This window comes from Podospora pseudopauciseta, chromosome 1 (genome assembly GCF_035222475.1).
Source record: "Podospora pseudopauciseta strain CBS 411.78 chromosome 1, whole genome shotgun sequence".
Classification (NCBI taxonomy): Eukaryota; Fungi; Ascomycota; class Sordariomycetes; order Sordariales; family Podosporaceae; genus Podospora; species Podospora pseudopauciseta.
The window spans coordinates 3,452,921-3,467,912 of NC_085892.1; the positions used below are offsets into that span (position 1 = coordinate 3,452,921).

At 53.0% G+C, this 14,992-nt stretch overlaps 5 protein-coding genes across 5 annotated transcripts; 3 read left to right on the forward strand and 2 right to left on the reverse strand.

Moving 5' to 3' along the window:
* Nucleotides 1-75: 75 nt before the first annotated feature.
* Nucleotides 76-1,297, reverse strand: VMA21 (vacuolar ATPase assembly integral membrane protein vma21). Its single transcript, XM_062907549.1, has 2 exons — nt 729-1,297; nt 76-506 (listed from the first exon to the last, which is right to left on the reverse strand). Exons 1-2 carry the CDS (start codon nt 1,069-1,071, stop codon nt 361-363), a joined length of 489 nt encoding a protein of 162 aa, XP_062770506.1. The 5' UTR covers nt 1,072-1,297; the 3' UTR covers nt 76-360.
* A 319-nt stretch (nt 1,298-1,616) lies between these two features.
* On the forward strand, nt 1,617-4,754 carry FUN30 (DNA-dependent ATPase fun30; the record flags this gene model as incomplete). Its single annotated transcript, XM_062907550.1, has 2 exons — nt 1,617-2,200; nt 2,256-4,754. The coding sequence occupies exons 1-2, from the start codon at nt 1,694-1,696 to the stop codon at nt 4,752-4,754; spliced, it is 3,006 nt and encodes a 1,001-aa protein (XP_062770507.1). The 5' UTR covers nt 1,617-1,693.
* Nucleotides 4,755-5,603: 849 nt separating this feature from the next.
* TGL3 (triacylglycerol lipase) lies at nt 5,604-8,146 on the forward strand (the record flags this gene model as incomplete). The annotated part of the gene is given in 4 exon segments (XM_062907551.1): nt 5,604-5,744; nt 5,763-5,900; nt 5,968-7,191; nt 7,243-8,146. The coding sequence occupies 4 exon segments, from the start codon at nt 5,604-5,606 to the stop codon at nt 8,008-8,010; spliced, it is 2,271 nt and encodes a 756-aa protein (XP_062770508.1). The 3' UTR covers nt 8,011-8,146.
* Nucleotides 8,147-8,597: 451 nt separating this feature from the next.
* Nucleotides 8,598-9,374, reverse strand: QC763_109625 (uncharacterized protein; the record flags this gene model as incomplete). The annotated part of the gene is given in 4 exon segments (XM_062907552.1): nt 8,598-8,814; nt 8,912-9,105; nt 9,123-9,303; nt 9,331-9,374. 4 exon segments carry the CDS (start codon nt 9,372-9,374, stop codon nt 8,598-8,600), a joined length of 636 nt encoding a protein of 211 aa, XP_062770509.1.
* Nucleotides 9,375-10,241: 867 nt separating this feature from the next.
* Nucleotides 10,242-10,487, forward strand: QC763_109629 (uncharacterized protein; the record flags this gene model as incomplete). The annotated part of the gene is made up of 1 exon (XM_062907553.1): nt 10,242-10,487. The coding sequence occupies one exon, from the start codon at nt 10,242-10,244 to the stop codon at nt 10,485-10,487; it is 246 nt and encodes an 81-aa protein (XP_062770510.1).
* Between the last annotated feature and the right edge of the window lie 4,505 nt (nt 10,488-14,992).

Sequence of the window (14,992 nt, forward strand, 5' to 3'; positions counted from 1 at the left end):
TATGATCCAGTAGTAATGGTGAATTGAGGTGGTAAGACTTTCGGCAGAGATCCCTTGCTGTCGAAGTTGGTATCAATTTGTTGGTTCATGTGATTGAAACTAGAGACAAATATAGTTTACAGTTTGGACATTTGATCCCATGATTGATGCATTAATGCCACACGGGCTATCTAGTCCTCTCTGCCTCAATACTGGTACTCAATAGCCACATCCATTCCATAACTTTGCCACTCAATCCCCTCTTAAAGACCATATCGTAGGTAGTAAGTAGCAGGAACCATGTCCCATCTGTGTGTATGGGGGTAAAATATGGACAAGATAATTTTTAGTTGAGACGAGAAGAAGTGAAAAAGACAGTGGTCAACGATCCTTCTTCCCCTCTTGCTTTTGCTTCTTCTCCTCTTCTAGACGGTCGGACTGGTCCTCTGCCATGGCTACGAGGACGTAGCCTATGAGGACTACGTTTGCCATTATGGCTGCGAGGCCGCCGGCGTAGGTTGAGTTGCCTGGGGGGAATTAGCCGTATGTTTAATGAATGTGTCATGGGAGAGAATACGAAAGGGCGTTGTGAGAATGGGTATGAACAAGGAAGTTATGAGGGGATACGAAAGGGGATATGAGCCATAAGATATGGGAGGCATGGGAGAGGGCACACAGAGGGTGGTGTATGTGAGTGAGTGAGTGACAGAGCAAGGCTGAGCAGAAGATTTATAAGCCGTGTTAGTTACCTTTGAACAGAGTGTTGACGGTGGCAAAGTAAGACCCGATAGGTACGACCATCATGGCGAGTGTGAAGGCGAGGAGCTTGAAGATGACGGCTGAGGGGACGGCGGGGGTGATGTTGGACTTTTGAGCTGGGGAGGAGGATGAGAGGGAGTTTGGGTCGGGCTGGTCGAGGAGGGTTTTTTCTTGGGAGATGATACGGCGGGTAGCCATTTTGGGCGATCTTTGAGATTTGGATTGTAGTATGTGATGATATGGTATGGTCAACGGTGAGGCTTGCTTGATGATGTTGGTTCTGAGTGTGAGAGAGGTACGTATTGGGTAGGTGAGTCCGTGCTTAATTGGCATGGGAACATCGCTCGCAGCTCACGTGTCGACGTGCAGCAAGTACAAGCGCGTCCGGCCCACTGAAATTCCCGATTGACGCGCTCTCGTTTGCTTTTGCTGGCAGAGGTTTGTGGGGCCGGGTTTTTGATGGTTGAATTCTGAGAAAGATAGGGCTGTTTCTTCTTCCCTTTCTCTCCCTCTCTTTTGTTAAAAATTCTGGTTTCGGCTCGAGTACTGCCCAATCGACCGGTTACCACACCCAAAGAGGAGGCAAACGAAGGAGACATTGTGGCAATTGTTCGGCGTCCACTTTCAGCAAAGTCTCTTTTACTTGTTGACTTTTCATTGACTTTGATAACGGGGCGGTATCGGTCTAACGGCAGAAATCCCAACAGTCGCTACTACGAATGATCTGAAATTTACCAATTCAGGGGTGGGACATCATCAAGGACCCCGACTTTTCGTCCGACTTTCTCTTTCGGCGCCTTTGACTTCGGAGCACTCTACACATTGCTCCGTTGTCTTCTTTGTTCTTTTCTTTTTTTTTTTTTTTTTTGTTTTTTGAAAGATAACGATTGCTCCGAAGTTTACTCCACCTTTACCACCCTCAGTCGAAACCCAACCAGTCGAGACACAACAAAAAATGGAGTTTTCATCTTCACCGCCAACCACCACCCGACGCAGAGGTTTGGCATTCGACGACATCGAAGACGACGACATTGTGAGCGAGTCGCCCTATTTTACACAACCAACACAGATCATGGACAAACCTTCCATACGCCCCATGTCTGTCGTACCTTCCTCGCCCCGATCAATCATTGAGGTTCCTGCCTCTTCCCCATTTCGACCACAACCAGTTGCCCCGCGAATTGGCGGTCGATTGGCAAGCGCGATGGCTCCACCAGGCACCAGCTTCAAACCCCCAGCGAGTCGAACTGTGTCTACTGCTTCGAAGAAGCGAGATTTTGTACAGATATCAGACGGCGAGTTGGATGCGCCGATCTATGTCGGAGGAGACTCTTCCGACGAGGATGCCGAGCGAACACGGGGAGACATTCGACCTTCGTCTTTCCAGCGAAAGGAGCCGAGTATCAGTGTATCGACGTCATCCACTTCACTAGCCTTGAAGGTGCAGGTAGCTGCCAAGTCGGTATGTTTAACGTTTCGGTCTACAAGTCAAGTTACTAATACGGTGTGCGGGACAGAAACAAAATACACAAGAATCAAATGGCAGCACATCAAACCGCCACGGCCTACAAAAAGACTGGGCTTCGCTGTCTCCTTCGTCTCCCTCCTCGGTTGAGAGTCTCGAGTCGCTCCGGAAACCGTCCCCACCTAAACAGCCTGCACGACGGAGGCTCGTCCAAGGTCGCCGCCCTGGCCGGCAAGCAAGTCCCGAAAGTTCTCCGGTCAAGCCGGTCGAGAAGCCAAGAAAACAAGCTAAGGTCATTGATCTTGTTAGCGACGATGACGATGGAGACGAGGACTTTGATAGTAAAAAGGCCAAGGGGCGTCGATCTTCCCCGCAAGATGCCGAGGACGACGAAGATGAGGAGGCTTCAAGCGAGTTTGATGCCCGAGTCCTCCAGTATCTCAACACTTGCGACGTAGTGCAACTGGTCGCCATCGCTGGCGTCAAAGAAGACACTGCGAAAGTCATGGTTTCCCACCAACCATTCAAGGATCTAGAGCATGCTCGCCGAGTCACCCTTGCTCACAAGAAAAAGGGCAAGAAATCTGCCAAACTCTCTGTGGGAGATGACATTGTGTCAGCGGTCAAGTCTTACGCCAAGTCGTTGGATGCGATTGACTATGTTATCCAGGCCTGTGAGAAACAGGCCCGTGCAATTAAAGCATCGACTACTAAGTGGACGATGGATGAAACGGGCCAGATGAAAAACGATTCTCAGGCGGATGATGGAAAGCCCTTGACACCCATCAGCATGGAAGACCCAAAATTGGTCGACCTGCCCCACCGCCAGCCCAAGTATATGGAAGGTCATTGTACCATGAAGCCCTTCCAACGGTATGGGCTGAACTGGATGCGTCTGTTACACAAATTGGACTGCGGTGGAATTTTGGCAGACGACATGGGCTTGGGAAAGACATGCCAAGTCATCTCACTCATGTGCTCCGTTGTCGAGGATTACGAGAAGGGGAAAATGAAAGGCGACCGGCCATGGCCCAACCTCATCTTCGTGCCGCCCTCGACTTTGGCCAACTGGGCTGCGGAGTTCAGAAGATTCGCCCCGGACATCCATGTCATCACATACCAAGGCCCCCAAGCCACCCGTGATGACATTGCGGAGGAGATCCAAGATGATCCGGAAGCATATCACGTTGTTCTAACGAGCTACTCGCAGCTCTCGCGGCCAGACGACATTTCCAATCTTCGACGCATCCAGCCAAAGATTGCCGTCTTTGACGAAGGTCACAAGATGAAGAATCCCAAGACGAAGCTCTACAGGGATCTGCTACGCATCACGGCCGACTGGCGGTTGATTCTGTCGGGCACGCCTGTTCAAAACAACCTCATGGAAATGATTGCCCTCCTGCGCTTTGTGGAACCTAAGCTGTTTTCAGAGCACTTTGAAACACTGGAGGCGTTGTTCAGCCAAAAGTTCTCTCTGGCGGACGTCTCCAAGGGCGCAATCTTGGCCAGCGAGCGGGTACCCCGTGCCAGGACCATTCTCGAGCCATTTATCCTCCAACGCCGAAAGGAGCAGGTGCTCCAAGACATGCCCCAGAAGACGACAAGGGTCGAGTATTGCAAGATGGACAAGACACAGGCCAGTATCTATGAGGACTATGCGAGAAGATTTAGGAAGTCGGCAACATCTCAATCTTCTCAGACCGTCGTTGCGGAAAAGGGCAGGGACAATGATACCAACAACGTTTGGATCCAGTTGAGAAAGTCGGCTATCCATCCGCAGCTGTTCAGACGCTACTTCAAGGACAAGGATGTGGAGGAAATGGCCAAGGTGCTGATGAAGAGGATACCACAGTCGGAGCTCAAGCAGCCTAATCTCGGGCACCTGACGAATGAACTCAAGGCGCTGTCGGATTTTGAGCTTCATTTGTGGTGCAGAGATTACAAGTGCATCAGGTCGTTTGACTTGCCAGATGGGTCCTGGGGAGAGTGTGCCAAGGTGAAGAGCTTGTTGAAGTTGATTAGGGGGTATCAGAAGAACGGAGACCGGGCCTTGGTTTTCACGAGGTTTGCCAAGGTTATTGAGATTCTGGGAGAATGCCTGGCTAGCGAAGGGGTGGAGTACCTCAGTCTTCAAGGAAACACTGATGTCAGCGAGCGACAGGAACTGATCAACCAGTTCAATGCCGACCCGACGATCCCGGTGTTCCTGCTAACGACGGGATCGGGAGGTACCGGTATCAACCTGACGGCGGCCAACAAGGTCATCATTTTTGATCAGAGCGACAATCCGCAAGACGATATTCAGGCGGAGAATCGGGCGCATCGTTTGGGTCAGACAAGGCCGGTTGAGATTGTCAGGTTGATTAGCGAGGGGACGGTGGAGGAGCTGGTTTACAAGGCGTGCCAGAAGAAGCTGGAGCTCGCGAATAAGGTGACGGGCTGGAGCGCTGGACTGGATGCGGCGGCTGGATTGGAGATGACTTCTGGACAGATGGAGGCAGAGGTGAAGGAGATGATGAAGAACGGGGGGACGCCGCCGGATAGTGATTAGGGGGGGGTGGGGGGTGGGGAATGGTCAACATTAGCCTGGTGTTTTGTGATTCTATTAGAGGAATGGGGCGGCTGCGTCTTTAGAGGGGGGTCTATACAGGTGGTTTTTGTCGTTGGTGTTCTGGCGATGATGGGGACAGAAAACAAAACGTCGTCGTTATATGTGGGCATGGGAACGGTAGCATGTTGAGGTATTGTGCGAATAATGGGGTGTCATACATGGGGCGATTACCATAAAATATAGGTTATTGAGGGCCCGAACCAATCAAGACATTGATTAATCAACTGAGAGTTACACCATGACAACATCTTCATGTTTTTAGATCATGATTTGAGATGGAGATTCCTTCGGCTGCAGGAACCGAGAACTGGTGATGGGGTGACCCTTGTACAAGACCAATCGGGAATCGGGAATCGGGAATTGGGAACTTGGGGAAGCGGGGATAAGCGACAACTGCAAGCACTTGTGCGGAAAAGTGGGGTTTGTGGCTTTCACATGCTTGATTCAACGTTGTCTGACGACAAGGGATGGGAAAATGTGATTGTGGGGATATTAGTTCCTGTTCGCCTCAGGGCGGCCGAGTTGGGTGACCGTCACGAGCTAGGTTTTCCGGCGTGGTTTCGGTTTTGGGAACTTGGTTTTTATTTCTTGACAGGTTAACGCTCCTCCCTCGCCCTTTTTTTTTTTTTTTTTTTTTTGTTTTTTTGTTTGTTATTTTGTTGGATTGGTGTTTTTTCCCCCATGGTAACTTGAACGTGCACGTGCCACAAAAGACTGATTAAGTACTCCGTGTATGGCGTAGGAAAGGGTTGTTGGGATTTGGGAGACTTCGCAAGAAAAAGAAGGGAAATGGCGTTTCAGTGGTTCGTCGGTTTGTTGGGGGCGGTGTACACCATTTTGTTGTCGTCTCTGTTTGGGACTGGGAGTGCCGATTCTGGTCCGGATACGAGGATACGGTTTGAAGAGGTTGAGCAGCAGCAACAGCAGCAGCAGCAGCAGCAGCAGCAGGAGCCAACAGGCACGGCTGGTGGTGGTAAACGTCCCAACAACACCCGTCATCATCATCAACACCACGGAAGGGGGCCAAAGCTGTTTTTGTTGTCGGCGTGGGACATGCTGCTTGACGTGCTCTCTTTTTGGCGGCAGGTATGTCTCCCCCGACGCTCACCCTATCTATTATTTTCAGATCTAACCAACTGTTGATGATGTATAGAAAATCATAACCCACTACACCAACCCCACCCCCTTGACCCTCTACCTCTCCGCCCTCCACTCCGCCAGAACGTTTGAACAGTGGGAGGAGGCGGCGCTCAATCTGGATACGTTGCTCGGGCTGGACCTCTGGAGGAACAACCCTGTCTCTTCGCACTACGACTTCAAGCTGATCAATGAGCGGCTGGTGAGTATTGAGATTGCGAGGGAGACGGGGGACGTGCACTCGCTGGTTAACCTGCTGAGGAGTGGCTTGGTGAGGAACTTGGGGAATATCACCGCCACGAAGTTGTACAATCGGGCGTTTGCGGGGACAAAGTTTTTGATTGAGGAGTATGTTAGGGCTGTGGCGGAGGGGGTGGAGGATATTAAGAGCTTGCCTTCGCCGGGGGAGACGTCGGCGGTGGGGTATGTTGTTGATGGTGGTAGGGGAGTTCCAAGGGGTGGTGGTGTCGCGAGGCAGGGGCATCATGTTAGTTTTGAGGATAATAATGGGGAGAGTAGCACCGGTGGGGAGGGGAGCAGTAGCGGTAAGGAGAGGAGGCAGACGCTTAGTGTGATGACGACAAGGGGGGAGAGTACTGCCGCTGGAGGGGGGAATGGGACGCCAAAGGTGGACTGGGGGGGTCTGAGTGTTGCTAGCCCCCCCGGCGGTAGTCATTTGCCTGAGGGGGGGAGGATGGTTGCTACCATGTCTACGCAGGCGAAGCTGGATTTTATACATGATACGAGACAGGCTTTTGGGAGGACGGCGTTGGTTTTGCAGGGGGGGGCGATTTTCGGTTTGTGTCACTTGGGGGTGGTGAAAGCTTTATTTTTGAGGGGGCTGTTGCCGAGGATTATTGTGGGCACGGCGACGGGGGCGTTGATTGCTGCGTTGGTGGCGGTTCATTCCGAGGAGGAGCTGCCGAGGGTGCTGAAGGGGGATGGGATTGACCTGAGCGCGTTTGCGAAGCAGGGGCAGGATCCGGTCAAGCATAACCAGGGGTTAAGGGAGTCGATGTGGTCGAGGTGGGCTACGCTGGTGAGGAGGGTGCGGAGGTTTAGGAGGGAGGGCTATTTTCTGGATGTGAAGGTGTTGGAGGAGTGTATCAAGAGTAACATTGGGGATTTGACCTTTGAGGAGGCGTATCATCGGAGCAAGAGGGTGTTGAACATCACGGTTGCTACGGCTGGGCATGGGGGTGTGCCGACGTTGTTGAATTACTTGACGGCTCCTAACGTGGTATGTACCGCCCTTTTCACCCAAAGGCATGAGCATGGCTAACATCCACAGCTAATCTGGACCGCCGCCGTCGCCTCCAACGCCTCCACACCCACCTTCTACGGCCATCGTCAAACCAAGATCCTCTGCAAAGACTCCCAAGGCAACATCGTCCCCTGGAAGCCCGCCAACGAAGTCGACTTCAACCACTGGACCAACGCCTCCTACACCGAGCAAGAATCCCCCCTCCTCCGCATCGCCGAGCTCTTCAACGTGAACCACTTCATCGTCAGCCAAGCCCGCCCCTACCTCATCCCCTTCCTCCAAAGCGACATGCACGGCCCCTCCATGGTCGAAACCCGCAACAAGACCATGTCTGGCATGGCCTTCATCATGCGCATGGTCGGCCTCGAGCTCCGACACCGCCTCCGCCAGCTCGACACGCTCCAGCTGCTCCCGGCGGGTATCCGTCGGTTCCTTGTGGACGAGCGGGTGCCGGGCGCGAGCATGATGCTTGTTCCCGAGGTGACGGCTGGTGACTTTGTCCGGCTGATGGAAACCCCCACCAAGGAAACGCTGGAGTATTGGATCCTGAGGGGTGAGCGTAGTGTCTGGCCGGCTGTGGCGGCGCTCAAGATTCGCTGTGCGGTGGAGGAGGAGCTGGATAGGGCTTACCAGGTTGCCAGACGGCTCAAGGCTGGGGGGTTAAGGAGGAAGACGAGTCATATGCAGACGCCCATGTTGGGCGCTTTAGAGAACCCGGAATTGGGGGTTGAGCAGGAGAGGAAGGAAAGGTTCAGGGCTCATAGCGCCAGTGCGAGAGGTTCACCTACTGCATGAGAAAGTTCGTGGGAGTACTTGGGATAGGAGTTATCGAATGGGTTTTTTTCTTTTTTTCTTTTAGATGGTCAAGAGACGGGACGGCGGGGTACACCGTCAATGTATTTTAACGCACAAAAGGTGTTTGTTGTCTTCATTCCCGTTGTCGTCAACTAATACCATCAAGCTCCCCTGGTGTAGGGACTTATTCTAAACCTTGTCCCTGAAGCTATGGATGCTCGACTCTCCCTTTGCGATGTAGTACACCATAATCACACCGCCAACCTGGGAGGCAGCCAGGAAAGTGTTGGGATCCGAAACCGCCTTATCCCCTGCGGCGGCAGAGTCTCCCCAAGTTCCGTCCTCGTTGCGAACCACGCGCTGGAGCTTTCCACCCTTCTGCATGAAGTAGTAGAGATACAGCTTGGTGCCCTTGTCCGTGCTTACGGGAATCAGAGCAAGACCGGTGCAATCACGGGAGTCGTCTGTGTTCGGAATCACGGTATCTTGTTACAGAGAGGCTACACGTCAGCTTTTCGCTCATAGAAGAAAGAAAGGCGGGCATGGTGGTTCAAAAGACGGGGAGTTTTTTTAATCTCTTTATTTCTTTACCATTTTCGCTGGTCGACTCGACGATGCGGAGGTTGTCTTCGTTTTGGTAGACCATGAGCTTCTTTCTCGGCGGCTGGATCGTAGACGGCTGCGAGGTTGCTGGCACCCAGGGGTGGCTTGGTGTCGAGGGGCTTGGTGATGATGTCCTCGCCTCTTAAGCTGGACGACCAACCGATTGAGAACTCGGTGATGCGTGGCTTTTCTTCGGTCCCGCTGTGTTTTGTTCAGAGAGAGCAGTTGTTGTCAGTTCTCGACTTGATTCTTGGGACGAAAACATGGGAAGGGGATGGGTGGATGGATGTGGTCGTACGTCATGCAGTACATATATCCTTGGCCCTCGGCGACAGTTGTGGTCATGGCAACTCCGATCACGGTGTTGGTCGGGCCATCCGGTAGGAGGAGCTTATAGACAGGGCTCAGTTGGGCCAGACGCTTGGGTGCAATGGCATCGACGGCAGCGGTGCCCTTTTGAGGTGCGCTCTGGACGAGACCGTAGAGGCTGAGCTACGTTCTGTTAGGACAGAGCCATGAGCGGGGGCTTCTGAGGAATTCCCCCTCGCCAATTTCTCGTTGTATAAAGCGCTTAAGGAGCCCGGGTTCACGATCTTGGAGTCGACAGGGGCCGAGAGGTTGTCTGCGAACGCAGTGGCCGTGGTCTTCTCTGCGCCAACATGGTGGAGCTCGAGGGCAGGGGTCTGGTTGCTGGACAGATAGTAGAGGAAGACCTACTCTTTGTCGAGGGGGTTGACGAGACTGGAAAGCGGGCAAGACATGGTGATGATGATGTGTGGCAAAATGATTTGGGGAGCCCTGCGTCTCCCATACCATAAGGATCGCGGTCCAACTCTTATATACAACTAGCTGTCTTGCTGCCTCCAGCTCTTCTTTGTCGAACTTCACATTGTCACTGGAGCCCTCCTCAGCCACCCACAGGTGGTTCCAGGGCGGTATTCCGATTACCTTATTGGCTTTGCTTGCACCTAACCATGACGGGTATGAACTTGCTGAGGCCACAAGTATTGTTCCCTTCCAGTACAATCTCTCCGGCGATGAGCTCATGGCGGAATCTAGAACCGGTTCTTAGGTGTAATCCGACTCGGAGGCGACTGGTCACTCTACAATACTGAATGCAATTAGGTCTAGTGTCCACAAAAGCACACTCTACAGTCAGCTCCAGGAATCCAGCTCTGCTTTTGGGGAACTTTTCAGCCAGCCATTCCTTCATAGCCACCGTTCTGGGCTAGAAAATTCACCACAATGTCAAGATCCATTGGGGACATCTTCGTCACTTGCGGGTTAGGTACCTTTACGGGGGTCAAGTCATGGGTAGGAGACGAGAACACGAGCCAATGGCTTCGTGTTTGTCTTATCTATCTGGTTAGATGTTCCAATCGGTCTCCCGGCAGCTTGCTTGTCTGGAGCTTGTCCGGAGGTTGTCTGGAGGTTCTGGACTCAATGTCCGACAACACGCATAATTCACAACTCCCTCACAACTCCTCCACCCACGTCTAGCCAAGCGGCCAATCTCAACACTAAGGTTGGATACCTACCTAACATGGGTATCCGCGGGCCGGTGTGTTCCAGACTTTGGCACAATCTATCATCGACAAACAAACAGCTCAAGCTCCGTATTTGCAGCCATGTCAGGTGCCGCAGCGTCACCAAGAAACCTCATTCTGCGAAATGGGACCCAGGCGCAGAAATCAGTGACTCCGGTTGACCTCGACCCAAACCGGACATTGACGAGGGCAACCAGCGGCTGCATTCATTCTACCGTCCCGGGCTTGTTGCAGGCACCTATAACACTGATGTCGAACAGGATATCGCCAAGTACAGTCCATCTCCAGGCGAACGCTTTGCAGACATCCCGGCCCAAGACCAATTAGATTCGAAAAAGAGCAGCAAGAGCTTCACAGTCATCGCTCCCCAGTATCCCTTCCCCCCCGGTTCCCTGAACACGACATATTCAGCCCCAGCACATCAAACGCCTCACACCACCCTTCCGCATGTGGTCTTGAACGATCCCCAGCTGCCCTGGGAGAGGGTCGGCAGTGAGAGCGAGTTGTCAACGGATTCCCCAGAGCATCAAGATGCTCTTTCCAAAACAAAGACGCCTTGGTTGGCTGTCATTGTCTTCACGCAGGATGAGATCATGCTTCCTCCTGAGGCAGAGGCAAGCCTGGAGAGTCTCTTGAAACTGCCCAAATCTCCCAAACCTTTTGCGCCATCACCCACCTTCACTTATAACGTCAACATGTCGGACTTCATCCATAATATGGGGGAAAATAAGGCGCTCAGTACACCATTAACCTCCTTCGACGCGAGTGTTCATGATCCAATCTCAACAAAAGGCAACATCGTCTGTGTGAAAGCTGAGGTGTTGCAAGGGCTGGTACGGAGGTTTGATGACAAGGACCAACAACCAAACACCTCTCAAGCGCATCCCGATGCCTCTCAGTATCGATGGCTGGCCCATGTACGACAAGTTGATACGGCAGGTATGGCGCTGGCAGGCTCGACGACTGGACTCCTTGGGGAGAGGGACAGTCTGTTTTCTGTGGTGCTCTCACATCGCACTGGACCTCTTGGCCGCACTCAGCCTACCTTGGTTGTCGCCCACTTGATATCGATCGAGAGCCTGGAAGCCATGCCGTTTCCTTTCAAGACCCCTTATGTGGCTTTGACGTCCCTCTACAGCTGGTCTTACATGGGCCTGCCCCCAAATTCGGTCAGCCCTCACGATGCATTTCGACATGTGGGCGAATTCAACAACCGCGATGGCGTCCAGAACCAGCTCTTACGTGCGCCCCGTTGCCAAGGCAGAGCTGGATTCGTTGAGGTCTCAGGGTGACGCTGGGAAAAACGTGGCTAGCAGGCTAGAGAACGGGTACTCTCTGGCCAGATATCGCCTCCAGACTGGGGAGCAGACGATGTCCTTTTTCAGGGGACCGCTTGTCCCAACGAGTGTCGAGTATCCTCTGCAACCTGGCTGGGATCTACCATCCGCGCATGGCACCAACCGCCAGATATTTGACCGGCAGGTCGGTATCATGGATCTCTCTTACTATTCAGCCTGGCAGTTTGGCAGGACATTGGCTCTTGCAGACCGGTCCTTCACCGTAGCCTTGGCCCGCGTGCGCAGGCAGATCCAAGAAGCCGGCGTACAAGTCGCCAAAAAGGAAGAGATGGAAAAAAAAAGACTCTTCTCCGCACCAAATTGTCCACCATCAAGTCTCTGGCTGCCAGCATGAACCTCCTGGAAAGACTTCCTGCGAACGACACCTTGTTGACAGGCGATGTGTCCAACAGGTGGCAGGCAAAGACCGTACGCCGGGTAGATGTTTCCTTTAGCGCCATGGGTGAAGATGGGAGTGAGTCTCAGAAGGATAAACTGCAGCGCCAGCTCAACAAGGCAGCTGAAGAGGTCTCGGGTTCTTTGCAGGATGCGGATGCGCCCTCTGACGAGTTCAACACGCCGTCCTCTACCGACTGAATGGCGGTGCTCAAGTGGGTGCTGGACAGGAAGTACTTGGCAAGCATACCCGCCAATTACTTGATCAGTGATCCATCCCATCTCCCTCTCGAGACTGTCCGATTTTTTGAGGTGGACCGCAACTGGACGGGTAGAACTGATAGACGGCGAGCTCAGTCTGGCGAACCATCTCGAGAGGAGTGACGACATGGTTCGAAGAGCCATGCAGCACGCCCTCAAGCGATGTCTTACCACGGAGAGTCAAGGTCTTGGTCGGCCACGCCCTGTGCCGCTGTATGGGTTTCTTCTCCGATCCGAACTTGTCACAGCGTTTCCAGACATGGTTGTCAAAACAGAGCCGACTCCGCCAGCTTCGCAGCCTGTGCTGATCCGCCACGAGTTGCTCGACACGAATGTAATGCTATGTCTCTTCGACAGACCACCAACCAAGGGCTCGTTTGAGTCGATCACCCTAAGCCGGCCACCTCACCAGCCTTGCTTCTCAGTAGCCTCCGTACTCACCAACCAAGAAGATCGATATTACGCTCAAGTCAGTGTATAGCGGCGCGATCAAGGACCAGCCACGCGGCGGTGACAGAGTGAACGACCTCAAAGATGGGCAGGCTGCGTGGCAGGGAGGAGAAACACCAACAGATGCCAAACCTGTGGTTTTCCTTTGGAATGTGGACGATCAAACGCGAAAGGCACCGTATGGGAATAAGCCAGCTTTGAAGTTCCTCAACGCAAACTCTTTTGCCACATGGGCGCATGGCAAAGTGGTGGCGGGGATGAAGGGCTCCGATGGCCAGAGCAGGTACACGGAGGCTCAACTAACATCAAGCCTGATAGCGTACGAGCTGAACGGTCCAAGCTGGCAGTTGAAGATCCAGCTTGACCAGCGGCAGATCTCGACCGAGAAGAGCTCGAATCACCCCGACAGCGCTGCAACCTCTATGCCATTGGTAGTGCCAGACCTGTCGCTCGCAACACCCATCAGCAACACCCCCAAGACAACCTTGCGATCGATAGGAGGAGGCTTGCAAAGATCAGAACCTTTACTGTTCCCCCACCCCCCTCCCAACTCCTCCACCATAGCAACAAAGCTGGTGGCCCCCGCGGCGGAATCGTCCCCCTCGTCGAAAACCTTCGCTTTGAACGTACCACAAGCCGGAGGAGGTGGTTCCGGCCCCGCATCAGCACCTTCGTTCAGCTTCCGCGTCTTCTCCATCGACCAGTCCACCAGCGACGACATCCTCACCCCTTCTGACCAAGCCCAGGATCTCATCTTCTCCATCACCCTGAAAGACGCCGGAACCGTCTCCAAATTCCATCTTCAAAAGATCATCTTCAAAAGATCACAGTCTTTATCCCCTTCAACCGCACCCCAGAGGTGCTGATGACCGGATTATCAAGGCTCGGGCGGCTTCATGATCACCAACTTGCGATTCAACGTCGTCTGCAGCTTCATCAAGGAGGGCCCGCTCCAGTCGGGCAAGAGGCCGCTGAAGGTTGAGCTGCTGCCGAGGACGCATCTCAGGTCTGTGTTTGCGTGGGAGTGCCTGGACTTGACGTTCTTGCTGGCTGGTGTGATGGTGGCAGAGGTGAATAAGAAGCAGAGGCTGTCGTTGGATGCCAAGGTTAGGTTTGCTGAGAGGGAGGACATTGATGTCAAGATTGACATAGATAGGCCGCCGAAGGCACAGCAGGTAGGTAGCTGTCATATGGGTTGGGGGGCTCGACTGGATACATTTCTGCACATCATGCCACAAGGTGGATAGATACACGGGTCAGGAAGAAAAAATGAAAAATCTTCATGTTGATATATTTTGACACAGTGGCCTTGGATAGGTAGGTAGGTAGGTAGGTAGGTAGGTAGGTAGATTGGGCCAAATGAGTGTGGTGAAAGAAGCTGTGAAAGATCAAGCTTGAAAATGGCGGGTTTGTTGCGGATGTCTGAAAGTTTGAAGAGACAGGAGATAAGAAAGATGGATAAAATGAGATTGCTGTCAATGCCCACTTTGGATCTCCATTGGCTGATGGTTACCGTCAATTTCCTACCCAGACCTCTCCAGGCGTTGACCTCGGTTGGAGCTGCCGCTGTCAGCCATGGCATATTCAGATATAAATCGTCAAACCTCTTTATCGTCTCAGAGGGCGCCGTAGCCTGGAGAGGACTCGCAGTAGTATCCCACTGACTGAACGCCGCTATCGACTCGGTCCACGTGGCCAAAACATTCTGAGCAACACCCTCTTTGTCCTTCCAGTCCGTCTTGATGCTCTTCGAGTCATCCTCCCAGTATGGACCCGGCGGTACAGGAAGAAGAAGCTTGCTATCTTCAGGTGTGACAATGTCCGGAACTGTCGGGATGGAATGGGGCAGGCTTGCATTCATGCCCATGGCTTCGGCGACGTTAAACTCGATGGGTGATTCACTGCTCAGCTTGGCATCCGGGCCGTGAATGTCCACGCCCGTCATCAGATTCACTGTTCCATCTGCGGTGGACAACATGGATTTCTGATCGGCATCGTGACGAGAAGGATCAGTCGAAGCATCGTCTAGAGAAGATGTCAATATCAACGCGGCTCGGGTGGGGTTACATATACAGAACTTACAACACCCCCAGATCGCGCTTGAAAGGGGTCTGATCACCCTCTGGACTTTTCCCCATCCATCAAAGTCGTCCTCTTGCGCACTGAGACTCGCGAGGGAAGCTTCGGCTGTTGCTGGAGCCTGACGGTAGATTCTGATCTCGACATCGGACATGAGCGGCACCGTTCTCTTCATGGGCTTTGGATATGGACTCGGTTGCTGCCTCTCATTGGCCCAGGACCATTTCTTCGAGTTCTTGTCCGTTGCAGCGTCATCCTTCTTCACAGCGGTTACGACGGTGCAGTTGATGATGGCAAACAAACAGGACA

Coding starts and splice junctions, on each gene's coding strand:
- VMA21 (XM_062907549.1), bottom strand. CDS start 1,071: ATGCCAATTAAGCACGGACTCACCTACCCAATACGTACCTCTCTCACA. Junction 507..728: donor CGTCAACACTCTGTTCAAAG/GTAACTAACACG, acceptor AATTCCCCCCAG/GCAACTCAACCTACGCCGGC.